Raw genomic sequence first — 22497 nt, forward strand, 5'->3', positions numbered from 1 at the left:
TTTAATTGGATTTAATTTAGATTGTTTATCATTTAAAATGAAGTTTTGGTGATGGTTTGCATGTGGTCAAGTTTAGGTGGCCACTAGATGGAGCTATTAGCATTTTGGGACTTGGTATTAACTTAGTTGGTTAGATCTATGCTTGTGCTTTTCAACGATAGCAAATCTGTTGAAATTGAGCAAGAAATGAATGAATGGGAGACAATTAATTATCGTGAACATGCAGGGCTTGAACTGGAAGACGATCGATTCACCATTGATCACGCAGGGCGTGAACTGGAAGAGGATCGATTCGCCATTGAAATGCATTGGGCAAAAGCTTCGTTGGGGGGCTGTCTTCGAACAACGATTGCTCATATATTAAATAAGGTATAAAAATGAAAGTTAGCACTTCAATAAACAGTAACATGTTCTTTTAATTGTTTGTCGTTTAATGTTTTTATCATTGCAAATAAACTTTTGATAATGGTTTGAATTTGGTCAAGTTTAGGTGGCCACCAGATGAAGCTAGTAGTATTTTGGGACTTGGTATTAATTTAGTTGGTTAGATCTATGCTTGTGCTTTTCAACGATAGCAAATCTGTTGAAATTGAGCAAGAAATGAATAAATGGGAGACAATTAATTATCGTGAACATGCAGGGCGTGAACTGGAAGAGGATCGATTCGCCATTGAAATGCATTGGGCAAAAGCTTCGTTGGGGGGCTGTCTTCGAACAACGATTGCTCATATATTAAATAAGGTGTCAAAATGAAAGTTAGCCCTTCAATAAACAGTAACAAGTTCTTTTAATTGGTTGTCGTTTAATGTTTTTATCATTGCAAATAAACTTTTGATAATGGTTTGAATTTGGTCAAGTTTAGGTAGCCACCAGATGGAGCTAGTAGTATTTTGGGACTTGGTATTAATTTAGTTGGTTAGATCTATGCTTGTTCTTTTCAACGATAGCAAATCTGTTGAAATTGAGCAAGAAATGAATAAATGGGAGACAATTAATTATCGTGAACATGCAGGGCGTGAACTGGAAGACGATCGATTCGCCATTGAAATGCATTGGGCAAAAGCTTCGTTGGGGAGCTGTCTTCGAACAACGATTGCGCGCATATTGAATGAGATATAACAATGAAAGTTACCACTTTAATAAACAGTAACATGTTCTTTTAATTGGATTTGATTTAGATTGTTTATCATTTAAAATGAAGTTTTGGTGATGGTTTGAATTTGGTCAAGTTTAGGTGGCCACCAGATGGAGCTAGTAGTATTTTGGGACTTGGTATTAATTTAGTTGGTTAGATCTATGCTTGTGCTTTTCAACGATAGCAAATCTGTTTAAATTGAGCAAGAAATGAATAAATGGGAGACAATTAATTATCGTGAACATGCAGGGCGTGAACTGGAAGACGATCGATTCGCCATTGAAATGCATTGGGCAAAAGCTTCGTTGGGGGGCTGTCTTCGAACAACGATTGCGCGCATATTGAATAAGATACAAAAATGAAAGTTATCACTTCAATAAACAGTAACATGTTCTTTTAAATGGCTGTCGTTTAATGTTCCTATCCTTCCAAATAAACTTTTGATAATGGTTTGAATTTGGTCAAGTTTAGGTGGCCACCAGATGGAGCTAGTAGTATTTTGGGACTTGGTATTAATTTAGTTGGTTAGATCTATGCTTGTGCTTTTTAACGATAGCAAATCTGTTGAAATTGAGCAAAAAATGAATAAATGGGAGACAATTAATTATCGTGAACATGCAGGGCGTGAACTGGAAGAGGATCGATTCGCTATTGAAATGCATTGGGCAAAAGCTTTGTTGGGGGGCTGTCTTCGAACAACGATTGCGCGCATATTGAATAAGATACAAAAATGAAAGTTATCACTTCAATAAACAGTAACATGTTCTTTTAAATGGCTGTCGTTTAATGTTCCTATCCTTCCAAATAAACTTTTGATAATGGTTTGAATTTGGTCAAGTTTAGGTGGCCACCAGATGGAGCTAGTAGTATTTTGGGACTTGGTATTAATTTAGTTGGTTAGATCTATGCTTGTGCTTTTTAACGATAGCAAATCTGTTGAAATTGAGCAAAAAATGAATAAATGGGAGACAATTAATTATCGTGAACATGCAGGGCGTGAACTGGAAGACGATCGATTCGCCATTGAAATGCATTGGGCAAAAGCTTCGTTGGGGGGCTGTCTTCGAACAACGATTGCGCGCATATTGAATAAGATACAAAAATGAAAGTTAGCCCTTCAATAAACAGTAACATGTTCTTTTAATTGGATTTAATTTAGATTGTTTATCATTTAAAATGAAGTTTTGGTGATGGTTTGCATGTGGTCAAGTTTAGGTGGCCACTAGATGGAGCTATTAGCATTTTGGGACTTGGTATTAACTTAGTTGGTTAGATCTATGCTTGTGCTTTTCAACGATAGCAAATCTGTTGAAATTGAGCAAGAAATGAATGAATGGGAGACAATTAATTATCGTGAACATGCAGGGCTTGAACTGGAAGACGATCGATTCGCTATTGATCACGCAGGGCGTGAACTGGAAGACGAACGATTCGCCATTGAAATGCATTGGGCAAAAGCTTCGTTGGGGGACTGTCTTCGAACAACGATTGCTCATATATTAATTAAGGTATAAAAATGAAAGTTAGCACTTCAATAAACAGTAACATGTTCTTTTAATTGGTTGTCGTTTAATGTTTTTATCATTGCAAATAAACTTTTGATAATGGTTTGATTTTGGTCAAGTTTAGGTGGCCACCAGATGGAGCTAGTAGTATTTTGGGACTTGGTTATAACTTAGTTGGTTAGATCCCTGCTTGTGCTTTTCAACGATAGCAAATCTGTTGAAATTGAGCTAGAAATGAATAAATGGGAGACAATTAATTATCGTGAACATGCAGGGCGTGAACTGGAAGACGATCGATTCACCATTGATCACGCAGGGCGTGAACTGGAAGAGGATCGATTCGCCATTGAAATGCATTGGGCAAAAGCTTCGTTGGGGGGCTGTCTTCGAACAACGATTGCTCATATATTAAATAAGGTATAAAAATGAAAGTTAGCACTTCAATAAACAGTAACATGTTCTTTTAATTGGTTGTCGTTTAATGTTTTTATCATTGCAAATAAACTTTTGATAATGGTTTGAATTTGGTCAAGTTTAGGTGGCCACCAGATGAAGCTAGTAGTATTTTGGGACTTGGTATTAATTTAGTTGGTTAGATCTATGCTTGTGCTTTTCAACGATAGCAAATCTGTTGAAATTGAGCAAGAAATGAATAAATGGGAGACAATTAATTATCGTGAACATGCAGGGCGTGAACTGGAAGAGGATCGATTCGCCATTGAAATGCATTGGGCAAAAGCTTCGTTGGGGGGCTGTCTTCGAACAACGATTGCTCATATATTAAATAAGGTGTCAAAATGAAAGTTAGCCCTTCAATAAACAGTAACAAGTTCTTTTAATTGGTTGTCGTTTAATGTTTTTATCATTGCAAATAAACTTTTGATAATGGTTTGAATTTGGTCAAGTTTAGGTAGCCACCAGATGGAGCTAGTAGTATTTTGGGACTTGGTATTAATTTAGTTGGTTAGATCTATGCTTGTTCTTTTCAACGATAGCAAATCTGTTGAAATTGAGCAAGAAATGAATAAATGGGAGACAATTAATTATCGTGAACATGCAGGGCGTGAACTGGAAGACGATCGATTCGCCATTGAAATGCATTGGGCAAAAGCTTCGTTGGGGAGCTGTCTTCGAACAACGATTGCGCGCATATTGAATGAGATATAACAATGAAAGTTACCACTTTAATAAACAGTAACATGTTCTTTTAATTGGATTTGATTTAGATTGTTTATCATTTAAAATGAAGTTTTGGTGATGGTTTGAATTTGGTCAAGTTTAGGTGGCCACCAGATGGAGCTAGTAGTATTTTGGGACTTGGTATTAATTTAGTTGGTTAGATCTATGCTTGTGCTTTTCAACGATAGCAAATCTGTTTAAATTGAGCAAGAAATGAATAAATGGGAGACAATTAATTATCGTGAACATGCAGGGCGTGAACTGGAAGACGATCGATTCGCCATTGAAATGCATTGGGCAAAAGCTTCGTTGGGGGGCTGTCTTCGAACAACGATTGCGCGCATATTGAATAAGATACAAAAATGAAAGTTATCACTTCAATAAACAGTAACATGTTCTTTTAAATGGCTGTCGTTTAATGTTCCTATCCTTCCAAATAAACTTTTGATAATGGTTTGAATTTGGTCAAGTTTAGGTGGCCACCAGATGGAGCTAGTAGTATTTTGGGACTTGGTATTAATTTAGTTGGTTAGATCTATGCTTGTGCTTTTTAACGATAGCAAATCTGTTGAAATTGAGCAAAAAATGAATAAATGGGAGACAATTAATTATCGTGAACATGCAGGGCGTGAACTGGAAGAGGATCGATTCGCTATTGAAATGCATTGGGCAAAAGCTTTGTTGGGGGGCTGTCTTCGAACAACGATTGCGCGCATATTGAATAAGATACAAAAATGAAAGTTATCACTTCAATAAACAGTAACATGTTCTTTTAAATGGCTGTCGTTTAATGTTCCTATCCTTCCAAATAAACTTTTGATAATGGTTTGAATTTGGTCAAGTTTAGGTGGCCACCAGATGGAGCTAGTAATATTTTGGGACTTGGTATTAATTTAGTTGGTTAGATCTATGCTTGTGCTTTTTAACGATAGCAAATCTGTTGAAATTGAGCAAAAAATGAATAAATGGGAGACAATTAATTATCGTGAACATGCAGGGCGTGAACTGGAAGACGATCGATTCGCCATTGAAATGCATTGGGCAAAAGCTTCGTTGGGGGGCTGTCTTCGAACAACGATTGCGCGCATATTGAATAAGATACAAAAATGAAAGTTAGCCCTTCAATAAACAGTAACATGTTCTTTTAATTGGATTTAATTTAGATTGTTTATCATTTAAAATGAAGTTTTGGTGATGGTTTGCATGTGGTCAAGTTTAGGTGGCCACTAGATGGAGCTATTAGCATTTTGGGACTTGGTATTAACTTAGTTGGTTAGATCTATGCTTGTGCTTTTCAACGATAGCAAATCTGTTGAAATTGAGCAAGAAATGAATGAATGGGAGACAATTAATTATCGTGAACATGCAGGGCGTGAACTGGAAGACGATCGATTCGCTATTGATCACGCAGGGCGTGAACTGGAAGACGAACGATTCGCCATTGAAATGCATTGGGCAAAAGCTTCGTTGGGGGACTGTCTTCGAACAACGATTGCTCATATATTAATTAAGGTATAAAAATGAAAGTTAGCACTTCAATAAACAGTAACATGTTCTTTTAATTGGTTGTCGTTTAATGTTTTTATCATTGCAAATAAACTTTTGATAATGGTTTGATTTTGGTCAAGTTTAGGTGGCCACCAGATGGAGCTAGTAGTATTTTGGGACTTGGTTATAACTTAGTTGGTTAGATCCCTGCTTGTGCTTTTCAACGATAGCAAATCTGTTGAAATTGAGCTAGAAATGAATAAATGGGAGACAATTAATTATCGTGAACATGCAGGGCGTGAACTGGAAGACGATCGATTCACCATTGATCACGCAGGGCGTGAACTGGAAGAGGATCGATTCGCCATTGAAATGCATTGGGCAAAAGCTTCGTTGGGGGGCTGTCTTCGAACAACGATTGCTCATATATTAAATAAGGTATAAAAATGAAAGTTAGCACTTCAATAAACAGTAACATGTTCTTTTAATTGTTTGTCGTTTAATGTTTTTATCATTGCAAATAAACTTTTGATAATGGTTTGAATTTGGTCAAGTTTAGGTGGCCACCAGATGAAGCTAGTAGTATTTTGGGACTTGGTATTAATTTAGTTGGTTAGATCTATGCTTGTGCTTTTCAACGATAGCAAATCTGTTGAAATTGAGCAAGAAATGAATAAATGGGAGACAATTAATTATCGTGAACATGCAGGGCGTGAACTGGAAGAGGATCGATTCGCCATTGAAATGCATTGGGCAAAAGCTTCGTTGGGGGGCTGTCTTCGAACAACGATTGCTCATATATTAAATAAGGTGTCAAAATGAAAGTTAGCCCTTCAATAAACAGTAACAAGTTCTTTTAATTGGTTGTCGTTTAATGTTTTTATCATTGCAAATAAACTTTTGATAATGGTTTGAATTTGGTCAAGTTTAGGTAGCCACCAGATGGAGCTAGTAGTATTTTGGGACTTGGTATTAATTTAGTTGGTTAGATCTATGCTTGTTCTTTTCAACGATAGCAAATCTGTTGAAATTGAGCAAGAAATGAATAAATGGGAGACAATTAATTATCGTGAACATGCAGGGCGTGAACTGGAAGACGATCGATTCGCCATTGAAATGCATTGGGCAAAAGCTTCGTTGGGGAGCTGTCTTCGAACAACGATTGCGCGCATATTGAATGAGATATAACAATGAAAGTTACCACTTTAATAAACAGTAACATGTTCTTTTAATTGGATTTGATTTAGATTGTTTATCATTTAAAATGAAGTTTTGGTGATGGTTTGAATTTGGTCAAGTTTAGGTGGCCACCAGATGGAGCTAGTAGTATTTTGGGACTTGGTATTAATTTAGTTGGTTAGATCTATGCTTGTGCTTTTCAACGATAGCAAATCTGTTTAAATTGAGCAAGAAATGAATAAATGGGAGACAATTAATTATCGTGAACATGCAGGGCGTGAACTGGAAGACGATCGATTCGCCATTGAAATGCATTGGGCAAAAGCTTCGTTGGGGGGCTGTCTTCGAACAACGATTGCGCGCATATTGAATAAGATATAACAATGAAAGTTAGCACTTCAATAAACAGTAACATGTTCTTTTAATTGGCTGTCGTTTAATGTTCTTATCGTTCCAAATAAACTTTTGATAATGGTTTGAATTTGGTCAAGTTTAGGTGGCCACCAGATGGAGCTAGTAGTATTTTGGGACTTGGTATTAATTTAGTTGGTTAAATCTATGCTTGTGCTTTTTAACGATAGCAAATCTGTTAAAATTGAGCTAGAAATGAATAAATGGGAGACAATTAATTATCGTGATCACGCAGGGCGTGAACTGGAAGACGATCGATTCGCCATTGAAATGCATTGGGCAAAAGCTTCGTTAGGGGGCTGTCTTCGAACAACGATTGCGCGCATATTGAATAAGATATAACAATGAAAGTTACCACTTCAATAAACAGTAACATGTTCTTTTAATTGGATTTGATTTAGATTGTTTATCATTTAAAATGAAGTTTTGGTGATGGTTTGAATTTGGTCAAGTTTAGGTGGCCACCAGATGGAGCTAGTAGTATTTTGGGACTTGGTATTAATTTAGTTGGTTAGATCTATGCTTGTGCTTTTCAACGATAGCAAATCTGTTTAAATTGAGCAAGAAATGAATAAATGGGAGACAATTAATTATCGTGAACATGCAGGGCGTGAACTGGAAGACGATCGATTCGCCATTGAAATGCATTGGGCAAAAGCTTCGTTGGGGGGCTGTCTTCGAACAACGATTGCGCGCATATTGAATAAGATATAACAATGAAAGTTAGCACTTCAATAAACAGTAACATGTTCTTTTAATTGGCTGTCGTTTAATGTTCTGATCATTCCAAATAAACTTTTGATAATGGTTTGAATTTGGTCAAGTTTAGGTGGCCACGATTGCGCGCATATTGAATAAGATATAACAATGAAAGTTAGCACTTCAACAAACAGTAACATGTTCTTTTAATTAGATTTGATTTAGATTGTTTATCATTTAAAATGAAGTTTTGGTGATGGTTTGAATTTGGTCAAGTTTAGGTGGCCACCAGATGGAGCTAGTAGTATTTTAGGACTTGGTACTAATTTAGTTGGTTAGATCTATGCTTGTGCTTTCCAACAATAGCAAATTTGTTGAAATTGAACAAGAAATGAATGAATGGGAGACAATTTCCTTCTGGTGTATTTCGTTCCATTTCCACCCCGCACTTCCTCCTTCATAATAGTCCATTCCAATGTGTGACGTCATCATTTTGTCTGGTTGACCAACAGGGCGTCTTGTGGAAGAGCACCCAATAGTGGATATAGTGACTAGTCCTACCAGCACGTCAATGAACAGTAAAAGGTGGCAAAACCTTGAAAGGTTTAAAACGTGCTTTAATAGTAAATCATGTAGTAGGCTACCAGTAAATGTCTGTAGTTAGCACGGCCACAAAACCCAAAAAATAAAAATGAAGAGAAGCACAGATGTAGTACGGTATTAAGTGACTGCCTAATAAAAAGTGTTGTGGATTGAATGTGCCAGTTCCAATCTTGATGTAGATGAGCAGTCATTGTACTAATAAAATTGACAAATAAGACATTTTAATTTCCAGTTTTCAAAACCCACACTTTTTTTCTCATAGCCCATGCTTCATTTTCTTAATAATTCTGTAATGGTTTACCTTTTCGAAACCCACATATTTTCTTTACATTTTTTCCTAAACAAAAAAGCGGATTAAATGAAAAGTACAACGATAGCCTACATTGTAAATTATAGCTGTTGGTTTAGATTATGGCGCAATCAGTATTGTGAAAAAGGGAACAATTTTCCTGGCAATCAGCACAAGGCTGAGCACAAATCATAACAATTCCATGGCTTTCATGGAACCCATTACCATCCAATCAACTTATGTTTCATGAACGCCGATTGTAGCAAGAATTGACAGCGATTGACACAGTGTTTTACCCATGAAGCTGGGCTTGTCAGTATCGCACCACTATGTGAGCAAACATTTCAATTTAATAGTTCAAACATTTTGCACTAAATTTCATTTCAATTTATTTTTCTTTGTCGGAATGCAAAAGAAACGATATTGTAGAATAAAATACAATTCAAAACTGTAGCTGAATAGGGAACTAGCCGAATCGGATTAGCCAAAACGGACTAGCTGAATAGTAGCAGACCTGTATTGGTAACTAGTCTATGATCTTATAAATGCAACATTTGTGCATTGTCAATTTATAGCTATGAGGTTTTCAAAGTTGGCATAAACCCTTTCTGCTTAAACTGAGTAGGCTATTATGTATTATTTGTTTTTAATTAATGTAGGTCAACTAATTTTTGGTGTTGTTTGTTTAAATTTTTGGGTAGCAGCTGACTTTGGTTACCTTTTGCTCTTTCACTGCCATCCTTGTTGTGCCAATTATTTGTGTTTTGTATTAAAAACAATAAAAACTATTAATACTACAAAAAGTGCTTAATGCTAAGCAAAAAAGCAAAGCAGAGCGAATTAAATCAAATATCATATAGTTATTACTATCTGAATCCTTAACAGCCTGTTTCACCTTTAACGGATCATCAGAAGGGTCTTGTTCAAATAGAATCCTATTATATTCCTTATTATTTCCTTTTTATTATACCCTTATTATTTCCTTATTATTATATTCCTTATTACATTATATTTGAATAAGACCCTTCTGATGATCCGTTAAAGGTGAAACACTGAAACAGGCTTTTAAGGATTCGGATAGTGTATATGTAATAACTATATTTGATGTGTTTTGTATTACCGGTATATATTTTGTTATTTTTGCCAACAAAACTTCATTTTCTTTTTTATTTTATTAGTGATTCCAACATGATTTCATTCCCATGATTTGCTTCATAAAATGTTTTGAAAATGATTCATTTTTTGTCATTCTTTTGTTTGTCTCCTTGCATTATCCCTGTTAACATTGAATTTTTCAATGATTTGCGTCTTCCAATGTGTCCAAAATATTGTACTTTTCTGTGGTTGATGTTGTTATTTACCATAGATTCCAGTTATTGTTTATTTGTTATCTATCATTGTAATTGTCAGGCTTATAATACATGATTATGGCCTAAATAGCTTTGCAATTGGAATTCAAAAGCTTTCAGTATTAATAGGCCTAGTCTAGTTTTAATGAGTGTATAACTTATATATATATACCGGCAGTTGAAGTTCTTCATCTTAATACCTTTTTTTTTGTGCTCAATGTAAGGAAGTGTAGGCAATGTTTAGTTGGATAATCTAGGATCAACAAGTTTCCTGAATTGAAGTTGGGCATGTATGACAATGTCGTGATACAGAGCATGGCACGAAGAATACTTCCTAAAAACACTATTTCTCAGGAGTTGCAAGATCTCACCGATGATAGGTATGTACGACTAATTTGGAGATGCAAAACTTGTGATTTCTTAACCACTTGTGGACGGATGACATATATATGCTAGGGTGCATCATTTCTCCTCATTTTGGAAATTTAATTTGTGCCATTGAGAAATGGTGACCATTCCAGGTCAGATTCAGCCAAAAAAATATGAGGTCACCAGATCCCCCTTACCGCCACCTCTGTTCCCCTCTAAATGTGGTTTAGTAAAATTGCTGTAACGTAAAATCTAGACAAGATAACCACACAGTGTTTGGTACTAAATATATTGCAACTACTGTACTAGATTTAGTTCAACTATGAAAGAAAACAATGTTTCAATTTTTTTTACTACTTTATACACAAAAGGTGTAAGAAAAGCCATAGAAAGCAAGGACAAATGAGAAGTGAACGCCTTTGATAAGGCATTTGCTTTCCAATCATGCCATCCTGGTTCAACCTCCCTGCTTCAGCTGTATGTTGAAACATCGCTCACCTCTACCCAGGGTGTAATAAATTGGGTGGGCATAGTTGCTGTAGGAAAGGTGGCCGAGAGAAAGGAACTGGCCACCCTACTCTCATTAGTACTGAAGGCTTGGTATAATGAAAACATTATTTCTTCATTGTCCGATGTTTGGATCCAATATCTTACCTTTACTGGGGAAACCACCGAACAGAACACCAATTCAGAAACAAAGTTACAGTGAAAATGTTAAATCTGATATTAATTCTATCCCGTAGGCTAAGTGAAATAAAATAGCTGCCGTTCACATGTGGTTAAAGTGCCCTGCTAATATCTCGTTGTATGGCTGGAATTTTGATTCACAGTTTATTTTATAAAATTTCACATGGCAGCTTTATGTATTTTTTGTATAATCAGTAATGTTAATTTTTAAGTTTTTTTTATGACTTAAGAAATGTTAAGTCATGTAAAAAGTACAAATGAGTTTCTCCCGTTTTAAAATAAAATAAAAGTAGTTTCATTTTATCATTCTTTGATATATATTTCTCACGATGAAGATTGTAGGACGTAGGTAGGTTCTATTTGATCAAACTGAAAGATTTAGTTTGTAAAAAAACGATTACTGACTTACATTTGTTTGTATTTTTGTAACCAAAAAGGATACTGGACCATCCATTCATCATGGTATGCTTGTTTGTAGATGGATGCTTTGAGTTCTTGTTTGATAGCAAGTTGGTGTTAATAAAGTTAATAATTTGTGCATCATAATTACATACTTATTTGTCTCGTTTAAGCCACTATAATCTGAGGAACAGCCTTTTTCTTATATGATGATGTGGGCAGCAATGTGTTTTTGTAAGAAAAGGGAAATGATTTGTGTGGCTTAAAACCGACAAGACCCATTTGTTTTCCCAGAGTTGCATTCTGAGCAATGAAATCTCTTTTTAATTATATATACATATATATACTTCTCAAAGTGATATGAGAAGTTAGATTTTCCTCTGCATGTGAGCATAGCAAGGTTTCGGGCATCTCTTTGCTTATTTTTTATTGCATGGGTTTAAATCACAACAACCTATTGTTGCTTGCCACTTTTGCTTTTCCATTTGGTTTAAAATACCGTTACACAATGCACATAATATACATGAAGATTATTGATTTTTTGTTGTAACTTGTAAGCCTCTAAAAAAATTGTGTAATTTGACCACCACTATCCTAGTAGCTGCTTAAACTGATAAAAACTTTTAATTAAGAAAGCGTTTTTGCAATCGGGGTACTGTTGTAAGTGAAACCTTTAATTTAAACATATTGCAACTCTTAATTATCTTCATGTAAATGGGTTGTTTGGTTTGTCATTCCTACTTTATGCTTGCAGTGTTAACCTGAGTAATGCTTATGTTTTGGATTGCTTTGAAATGCTTATTTTATTTGTTTATTTCATTTTGTTGTTTACTCGTTTTGCATTGTAGCCGTACAGTGAGTTTTTGTTCTGTGTTTTGGGTTTAAATTTTGTCTCCTTTTTATTTGATCATTTCATGTTGCTGCTCTGCTGCATCTATGGAATTGGTGATGAAAGATACCTTTTCGTTTTATTTCAAAACTAAGATTCTGAAATTATATCCAGTGTTTTAAGGATGCACTGGACAGACTATCTAGAATTTTAAACATTAGGACAATAAGTTAACTCTGCAAGTACGTACCATTCAATTTTATGAAGAAAACAGTGATTTTAAACTGGTTCATGATAGTAACAACTCATTCGAACTAGTGTATTTCTAAGATAAGGTTCAATATTTACGAGCCTGCTTGGGACATATCCCACCAATTGTTTACTCTCAATTCATACTCCCGGCAACTGTGTGCATACGTCTTTACACTACCATTGGTGTTTATAGTTATTTACATCGTACAATATGTGTTTGTTGACCACCTGGTGTTTATAAGTCCCCGTACGTCTGCACATGCAGTGGCGTCCAAACATAGCCTACCCATACCCATGGCTGCGTCACTGCAGGATGTAATATTTTGCGACGTCACGGATTTAGCTCGCCAACAAATTAGAATGAACTCCAATCTGAATCATATAAGAATGACTGCCTTAATTTGCTTTTCAATGTAATTAAATTTTGCACAAAAAACTGCTAATTTTGAGCTGTGATTACAATTTATTGTGTTTTGATTGATTTTTTGTTTTGATTGATTGCTTGATTTGTTTTTATTTGTAATTTTGTTCTTGTTGTGATGCACTGAAGTGTTTGATCAGTGAAAGCTCACCGAGTTTTTAAGTTACGTTAATTTTCTATACTTCAGATTTCGAGACTTACGTCGGCCACGAATCGTGATGTTTTACAAAAATGGAGACAGGTATGGGCAGGTTGGATTTGATTACCTTAAATAAACGAATATACTTTGTACTGTTAAAAAGTTTTGTGATAGGCTACAATAATGTAATATTTTTATCATTTTCTTAACTCATCCTGAAATACGTCATTTGCTGTGCACCTCCATCGCTCTTCAGTGTATGTTCTGTCTTAGATACTTCAAAGGGAAGACTCTCCATATCACTCCACACCGGTATCTCCATTATGAGGAGTTGCTATGCGACCTTTCAAAGTCGATGTCTCTGCCATATGGTGTCAGGAGAATTTACACACCAATCGGTAGATTGTAATTATATTGTTGTTCTTCCAAAACTTCGATTACCACCATATAGACGAATCAAGTTCATTTTATCATTATTTCTTACCACGGCTAAACCTTTCAATGCATTCAAGTTACGGCTTAATCGATTGTATGGATGTTCAATTTAAAGGTGCGCCATGCAGAGTTCACAATATGAAGTAACGGTTGTGCCATTTATGACGAAACGATCGGTTGCAAGATTTCGTTTCCATTTATTTTAGTGTTTGAAGTGTTACAAGATTCTGAAGTAGCTGTTGCAAAACTTTTCTAGGCGGGACACTGGTCGAGGACATCGAAGAGCTAAAGGATGGCGAATCCTACGTGTGTGCTTCGTTTGAGAAGTTCCAGCGCATAAAGTATGGACAATATTCAAACCAGAACCATCTTCGTAAGTCTTCACGTTTAGTAGTCAGTATGTTTTTTGTTTTAATGTTGTAAGGTCTGGGAGCATATACAAAGCATCATCTTCTGTCTTGTTTTGTTAGTTCTGTCCATCTCAGTAAATTAATGCTCTTTGGACATTAGTTAAACGTCTGCAATTGTTTAGTCAATGTTAAAGAAAATGAATTGCTGCCTGGGATGCTGTGTTTTCATGAGTAATATACTGATGTCGCATTATGTTTATTTAACGTGTGTTGATCTTAGTTCAACGTTAAATTGACGAATTTGTTCATGAAGTTGCAGCTTGAACTAAAAGAATGTGGTGGTTTGTAGTACTTGACCGCGCAAACAATGACACGAGCCCCTTATCCTAATTAGTGGCTTCTTCGCTGTTATCTGTTGAGCTCATCTGCTTAACATGACTGTCCTTCGTTTCAACCACTTTCAAAGAAAGCCGCATTTTACATACCATTAATTTTATCTGCAACGTGAGATTATTTGTTGTTTAGCTTTTCACGCGTAATCTATTCGCATACCTAACCGTGATCCAGCTCTTTAATTCAACACGCAGTTCTCCAAGTGAAGAACTGAAGATGTTTAATATGATTCAATTGGAATACATTGATATAGTTAGTTTTTTGATAGTCACGGGTAACTTTTTACTAATAAAGTATATAAGGAAATTATGTAACGAAAGCTTTAAGTTTACCAGTAAGTTGTAGGTTATACTTGGTGCTTAAGTTTTATCTCAGGATTTTGTTGACTGCGAAGCTTGGATCACAATGGAATGGAAATGTTTCAAGGCTTATCAATGGTTTTGTTCTTATGACATAATACTTTATGTGTTGTTGGTTTTTACAGAACCTTAAGTTCAGGTTACTTTGCTGAAGACGTTGTCGCCATAGTTTGTTGATACAGCGCTGCCACAGTTGCCATAGTTACTCACAAATAACCCATTTCGCGGTCCCCCGATATGGTTTACTTCTTTCATCAAAATGTCTGTTACCGATTGTTGTGTTAGCACCACTTCACTTTTATTCAGCACTGACGTGTTTGAATCCGGAATACCAACGAACAGAGTGATCGAGCACAATACTTGGCATCATTCTGGTCGTCATTTCAACAAATGCTTTCTACGTTGGTTTGATGTCTTAAAACGTTGAATGAACGTAAAATAGCGATGCTGTGCTGTCTTCCACACCGAACATCTCTACACATCGTGTCCGCAGTTCAATTATTCCTGAACAATGGCAAGTGTTCGGAGTGGCACTTCTATGTCCTGTTGCGTCACAACTAGCAGTACTCCGTTGCCACAGGAACGCTTTTATTACGTTTCCATCTACAACTTTTCTTGTAACGTGTGTCGTGTATCTTTACGTCATATTTGTTCTAGAAGTTTCTTTTGCGTCAAGTTTTAAATGTTTTTATCCGTTGTCGAAGTGTTTCCTGGATGTTGTTGCTGAATGGAAATAATAAGAGCAAATCAATTTAAAACCTTACTTGCAGTGACCCCATCGGATACGAAACAAGTCCCGTGCCATTGTCTCTATGACATTGCTCACCCATGTTTGTTTTACCTTCAAGGCCTTACTTGCAAAAATATTCATGCTTAGGATGAGTGTCTTACTGTCTTACAATATTTCAGTTATTTTGTGCTAAAATTATACCAACGTCAAAAATGTTTCTGTTTTAAATCACCGCCTGATAGACATGCCTGTTTGTATCTGCGGTGGACTCGTAGAGTCTTTGGTTTTTCGCTAAACTTGTAAATTTCTTTAATCGCTCAAAATTTGGTGCACTCTCGCTCTTCTAGAATTCTCACCAAATCAAAATCAGACACCGTACTCCTTTTGATTCTAAATGTCGTCATCACTCTCAAAAAAGGCGTTGTTAGACAAATTAGCTGTCCAAGTATGATAATTAGTCTGAAGTGTCATTTGATTTACATAAGTCACGTCATAATAATGTGACAACTCAAACAAGGACTTGGTTTCTAAGCAACAAATAAGCACAAATTTTTGGTTTTGTTGTCACTCACCACATTGTATTCCACCAAGTGCTCAATTCTATCATGAACATCAGCCGCTAGGTAGCGCTGTTAAGTCGAACAGATGCTACATTCACAAACCTAGTCTTTTTAAGGCTGAGCTGAAGTTCAAACGCAGTTATATGACTCACTTTGCGATAAATACGTTTGCTGCTCTGTACCGAGATATTCATACGCACCGTACCGCTACTCTGCTGGCTGCATGGCCGAATGGTGAGAGCCCTAGTTCGATAAGGCGCCGTTGGACACCGCTCACGAGCATGTGGCTGTGTCTTTGGCAAGACACTTTAAGGCATGCTGTCAATTGCGGAGTGGCGCTCCTTCGACTGTAGCCCTTGATTTCTTCCATGATTACAGTACGCTGCTTTAGAGAGTAATGTGTACGGCCCTCCTTAGGGTTATGGCCTGCTGACCTGAACCACTACCACACAAGCAGTATTCTTTACCGATCAGTGGCCAGTATTTTTCGCCTTATGATGCTGGGTGCTTTTCATCTAAATGGAGCCAGGGTGCGTGGGCTGCCCCACTAAACTGTTGTAATTCTTTTTGGATTATTAATCTTGTTGGCTTCGTCGTGAAGCTTGGGCGGTTTCATTTGAAATCTCTCTTCATGGATCACGGTCTTCAGCAAAATAGTTCAAGTGTAAATGCTGTCAATGAAATCATGTAAACGTAGGACATGAAAGGACGGTCACTCTTCAATTTATTGCAATCTTTTATGGGTTTATAAATTACTGGATTTATATTTAACAGTTTCGACCCACTTTCTTGCAGATCCATAATAAAATAGATCCACATTAGTTAACTCCCTAATTTCGCAGTTGACATCTTCTTACTTCACGATCCACTTATGATTTTCTGTCGCGTTAAATATTTGCGCTATTAAACGCCAATGCCAGTAAGGCTACATGATTGTCCAATGTCCAACCCTTGCAAAGTGGCAAAAATTTTATGCTTTTATGAGAAAATTTGGTGGTGGAAGCGATGTATACATAAAAAGGTTAATACTATGTTCTAACTATTTACTCTGACACTGTTTGCGCGTATATTTGTGCCTGTGGTTCTGTTCGTGAAAATGAGGTCTTTTAATGTTCGTTTTCCATAGACTAATCTATGTTTTTTTGTTAATCATTAACCTAATTCATCTTCTGAATCTGCTGACTTCTATTCTCACTTGGCTTCGTTACCATTTTCATGAAACCTCACTTTGCAGCACCAATACGTGTGAAGAGTTTGCCCGATCGTCCTTTCATTTTGACGGTTGGCAATATTTGCGGTTTGCCCAAATTACAGCTATCAACCCACCAATTGTCTTGGTTACGTATTCTAGTATCGAGGCGAGGTACGCTGCATACAAACTCATTCTGCGCGATGTGGTTTCAACGTTATCTATCGTTGCATAGTTGTAAAAAGCAAATCGTCAGATAGATAGTGTTGTTGATCATCAAACGCAGCTTCTTTCGAGAAAGGCAAATTGTGGGGGGTTGTGAAGGACCCGCAAACCGTCTGTTCTTGTGTGAATATATTTGATAACTCTCAGTGCTGAAATTTGAATGTATTGATATTTTATTGCAAATTATTAATCTGTGACTGGTTATTTAAGAATGCTCAGATTGTTGCCTCAGACAAAAGGATGCAATTTGTCAGACAAAAGAAAATTTGAGCGCTAGGATTTAAACTGGTGTTTACTATCTCAGGAAAAAAAGCGCAGTATTTTTCTTTCGGTCTATACCAGCTGCATAATGACAAACGGAAAGAGAGTTTATATTTGGCTGACGAAAGTTTTAAGCCATGGTTGTCAGACAAGCAAGACGAGATAGACGCAACTTGCATCTGCAGCGGAGGTGGTAGCCCATGACAACGACATCCAGAAACTTATCCTACACCCCACGGAAGGGATTTGATTTTGATCATGGCTGGAGCCGTTGATGTCCAGTTACAACTTGTCAGTCAAAGTTGCATTTCGTTTCGTAAATCCTACTAAGTGCTAAGATAAGTTCACGGCTGAGGAAAAGCAGGCTTTAATCTCTTGATACAACGTTAGATAGCTGTAGCCTTACATATTGTCAGCTATGGAAGGCTGGAGCAGGTCACTCATGAGCCATCAAGTGTAACTACTGGATTTCGATACCGCTAAATTATAAAGGTTTCTATTCTAAAGTAACATTAATATTTAATGAGAATTTTTCTAGTGTTGTGGTGATGGTTGTAAAAATAACGAGAACTATTTTTAAAGCACATTTTTAACTCATGTCTTGGACGATTGAAGTCCGGAATGTCCGTTTTTAAGTCTTGTCCCTATCAACATTAGTATTAGCGTGTGTTTCTCAGTTTATTTTATGACTAGCAGTCTTTATTTGTCTTCAGAAGATGCTGATTTGCTAGTGGTTAATGTAATTTAGGAAAGTCATTTATGTAGAAAAAGGTATCCACCTTTTTGGCTAGGCTGGTTTTCTGGAGAGCAAAATGGCAGATTTAGATGCAATACTGTTCCCTAATGTCGATGATATGCCCAAGGCTATTCATTTGGGAACGATAAAGCGCAAAGTGTTGCGAGCTCGGAACCAGAAGCTTCAAACGAGAAAAGCAGCTGCTTTAAAAGCAAAATCTGAGAACTTGGATCAGACGGATGCTGATGGTAAGCTTTTCTTCGTAGTGGGCTTTGCGGGCAAATATGGGTTTCAATTTCTGCACAGGAGCAAGCTACATAACCGAGTAGTGAGAGCTCTGGTATTACACTGAAACGCGCTGGTTCCACACCACCCTTTCGCAGGATCCTGCATGGCATGCTTAAAGTGAACGCAAGAATTAACTTCCTTGCCTTCCCGTATACTTGATGGAAATCTTCAATCATCGGGATAACTCTGGATAATGTCACATTTGTATGCTTGTGCACTCCTGTTGTTTATTTCGAGATTGTATTTCTTTTTGAATAAGCACCTTCTGACGATCCCTCAAAGGTTGAAACAGGCTGTAATAATAATAGTGATTCAATCTGCTTGAATTAGCTCTGTTTAGCATTGCACTTGGCATTGAGCACTCTTTTGTGGTATTACCATTTATCATATCAATTTTATTTATTTATATATCCATAACTCGTTTTTTTACTCGCCATTTTAAAATTTGAACCTTCATTAAAATTGACATTATGAGCCAATTTTTTTGCGGGCCATCAAAAATTATACACAGACCGCTAGTGGCAGCAGTCTACGGACCACTGGTTGACGATCGCTGGTCTATCATCACAACTTGGTACGTTTTGTGCACATTCGTTGACTTTTCTTCTATTTTTACGATTGACTTTGTAGTAGCTCTTGCTTAGAATCCTTAGATTATTATCGTAGTACGTCAAGTCAGGCAAAATATTCATAATCAAACGTTCGCAGGACTCAATTTGTTAAAATGCACAGCAATATGGGTGGTAGTTTATATTTGACGTGTTTCATCAACGTTTGGATTTGGTCGTTTAAAGAAATATTTATGTCTAATCTCCATTGATATGCTTGGTGCGCTTGCCTTACCTGGAAAACATTTGTCTTTTTACATTAATTCAACGACACATGTTCAACGATTTTAGGACACATGTTGTTGTATTTATTGGGACATTTCCTATTTTATGGGACGTGTGCTTGTGTTTCTTGCTTTTTAAACGCATCATTTTTGGAGCGATAGTCTCACGATGCGAGGTATCCGGGAAACTTTTTGTTTACGATTTACAAAATTGTTTATTCAAAGTACAGTCAAGAGAAGTCAACTAGTCATCATTGCCTTAAAGCTTCGGAACAATTATTGTTATCATTTCCGAAACCAACCAAAGTTTTCGGATCAAGGACCGGCTGAAATAAAGCCCTGTCCACAAACAAAATTTGTTTCTGCCAATTTCACCTCGGTTGCTTGTGAAGGACTGGACGCGGATGATGCAAGAAACACCATCAAAATGTTGTTGCCAGATGTTTGATATTTAGCAGAAACGTGTAGAATACAACGTAAATCTTGTCATTGAGTCGAATGTGATGTGGTTATAGAAGAGTGCTGTGAGTGCGATACTATGTTATTGTTGCAAGACTTTAATCATCCCCTTAAAATAGCATGCGTACAACATGTTGTGTGAGCTTCCATTCATTTTAATGCTTTTCACCTTATAGAGACAACAGTTGCAGCATTCTAACAACAACGAGTAAAATGTAACTAGTTTTGACTTTTGTTACTATAGTTTTGTGATGAAATAGTTTAATTTTTTGCTTGAGATACGACAAGCAACTTTTCATTGCGCGGACTACAATGGGCAGTTGGGTACTTAAATCAACAACTTTCTTTGTTCTGTTCTAACTTTCTATTTCTCAGGGCAGCTGTAAGACTTTTAAACCATCCAATCGTGAGGTTTTACAAACGTCTATTGAGATTGGGTTATGGTTATTTGTTTATATTTTGCCATCCGGTTTGACCTGACCCTTATCGTGGCATTGGCTCGATCAAACGTGTCAAGTGGTGATGTAACAATGGCATAGTTACATGGAGTGGGACCATGTACAGTGAAACATTGTTGCGTTATTTGCCCGCGTGTGCTTCAGAGCGAACAACTTTGACTCTGAACGGTCTGGTCATTAGTTTTTCCTGTGATACTGTGAATAGTTTCAGCAATTAAAGGAATTAGTTCATTCAGCTCAATTGACAAGTTAGGCAGTAGGCTCTTGTCGCGTGATTTGCCGCACAGTTGGTCAGTGCAGAAGAAATTTCAGTGTCTTGTGCGCAAGTATCGCTGAGAATATGTAGACGACTATCCTGTGATATTGGGCTAAAATGTCGCTTGTCTAAAAGAAATGTAATAATTTTTTTTTCTAGCTAAAAGTTAAAGTCAGCAAAGTTTCTTAACTGGGGTTGTATCTCGCCCATCAATAGAGTAAATTTACTAAAGAATAGTAGACATTCTCTCTCTTCATCCGTTCAGTCGTTTACGACATCTCTCGATCCCACGCAGCCTCCTTCAATTTATGCATTCCCATACCACTGTCATTTACGATTGTGTCAAGCCATCTTGTTTTTGGACGCCCCCTTCCTCTTCCTCCGCTGGCCAAACCAAGCATGATGTATTTTTCCATTGATTTGCTTCTCATTATGTGGCCAAAATATGAAAGTTTCTGCCTGACGATTCTAGCTTCTAGGGATATGTCCGGTTTAATTTGTTCGAGAATTTTCTCATTTGTTACTTTGTAGACATTAGACAGATACATTTCCATAATCTGATCTGAAAAAGCAGACAGGTAAATTTACCTTCCGAGAGCGCCAATGAGTAAACGAAGGTAGAAAGTTAGAAATCCTATGGTGTTGTCCATTAAACTTGATGCAAAGAATATGCTCCCTTATCGGAGAGAGTTGAAAGTGCACTGGTAAGGTATCCACATGCGTCTGACGTCACACTACCAGCCGATGCTTCAATTGTGCAAAGACAGATTCCTCATTGTCTCATCAACAAGATTACATTATGTCTCGCTGGGCTAGTGTTGTGAGTTGGACCACTTGTTCCAAATGAACATCGTCTTTTGATGCCAAGACGCTCATTTGAGCCCGCACTCAGATTTAAGTTAATGAAGCAAATATGCACAGTATTCAAATGGCTGGTTTGCGTCCCGTACAATGGCTCTCGATGATTATGAAGCATGTTATTGCTGGAGTCGTTGATGCGTCGAAGCCTTATGTGCGTCGGAATCGCGCTTTTCCACAAGCCGCGCAAACGAGATTCGCTTATATTTCCTTTCTGCTGGTGTGGGTACTGGGTAGAAGCGGATTGCATTATCGGTAGTTGCACCATTTCCCAAACGGTAGCCTGGTCTACAATCCATAGATTCTCTGTCTGACTGTGTAGTTAGAAGAGGTATCACTGTTCAGAAAGTATGTTCAAGATTAGTGGAAGAATAGACCTCACCAGGTCTGCCCAACCTTTCATTTTTTGCCAACCCATGCCCATGCGTAGTCATTGTCTGAGATGGGTTGGACATCTTGAATGAATGGATGAGAACAATTTGACAAAGCGAGTTTGGAATAATGTAGTGAGGTAAAGGAAGACGAAAGAAAACATAGAAAGGCAACGCGAAGGTAACCTAACAAAAATAACTTGCAAATTGAAGATGTCAACGGTAGAAAGAGATGGAGGAGTCGCTGCAGACAACTGGTCGACCCTGATGTTTTGGGATAAATACCAGGCTGCTTTGAAGCAAAATGGACAGAGATTCATGATTTAAAACGGTCGAGAAATGCTACTTTAAGCGTTCACCAGTAGTTCTCAAACTGTCCTGTCTGCTGGGCTCTATTTGCTTTTCTTGGAATTGTAGCAGAGTCCCATCAACTTTCTTAAACAAGGAAAACGGAAAAGCACAGGAAAGTTTATCAGACAAGATAAACCTATTTATGGTCGTTTATACCCGTCTCAAATTAACGGCAAGGAGCACTGGCCACTAGTTGCTACTGCAATTCACTAGCAAGTAAATTCAAGAGAGTCAGGCGAAAACCTTCAGCTTGGAGCTATGGGCATTGTGCAACCTTCTACTCGCAATTTTCAAGCTTTTTACCACCAATCAACTCTTCAGGAAATTCAAACAAAAGGAACAACTTAGTTTATAGCAGGGCTGTGGAATCGAGCAAAAAATTTACGACTTCGACTCCTAGGTTTATCACTGGCCGACTTCACTGTTGCCCCAGATTTTTAGGGTTGCCAGATT

The 22497-nt window shown here is 37.1% G+C and overlaps 1 protein-coding gene across 6 annotated transcripts in view; it reads left to right on the top strand.

Moving 5' to 3' along the window:
- The first annotated feature begins 10064 nt into the window (after positions 1-10064).
- The window catches only part of LOC145776924 (serine/threonine-protein kinase DCLK3-like), a 42284-nt gene continuing 29851 nt past the window's right edge, over positions 10065-22497 (top strand). For 4 of the 6 annotated variants that reach the window (XM_082588160.1, XM_082588161.1, XM_082588162.1 and 1 more), the window contains exons 1-4: positions 10065-10217; positions 12982-13035; positions 13207-13331; positions 13625-13741. In XM_082588160.1, the coding sequence (XP_082444286.1) occupies positions 10126-10217; positions 12982-13035; positions 13207-13331; positions 13625-13741 (388 nt within the window). In that variant the 5' untranslated portion in view covers positions 10065-10125. Of the gene's footprint in view, positions 10218-11330; positions 11356-12981; positions 13036-13206; positions 13332-13624; positions 13742-18154; positions 18420-22497 lie in introns of those variants that run through there. The other 2 variants (XM_082588164.1, XM_082588165.1) reach the window with 2 other exon arrangements.

Source organism: Aplidium turbinatum, chromosome 9 (assembly GCF_918807975.1).
Source record: "Aplidium turbinatum chromosome 9, kaAplTurb1.1, whole genome shotgun sequence".
In the NCBI taxonomy this organism is placed as follows: Eukaryota; Metazoa; Chordata; class Ascidiacea; order Aplousobranchia; family Polyclinidae; genus Aplidium; species Aplidium turbinatum.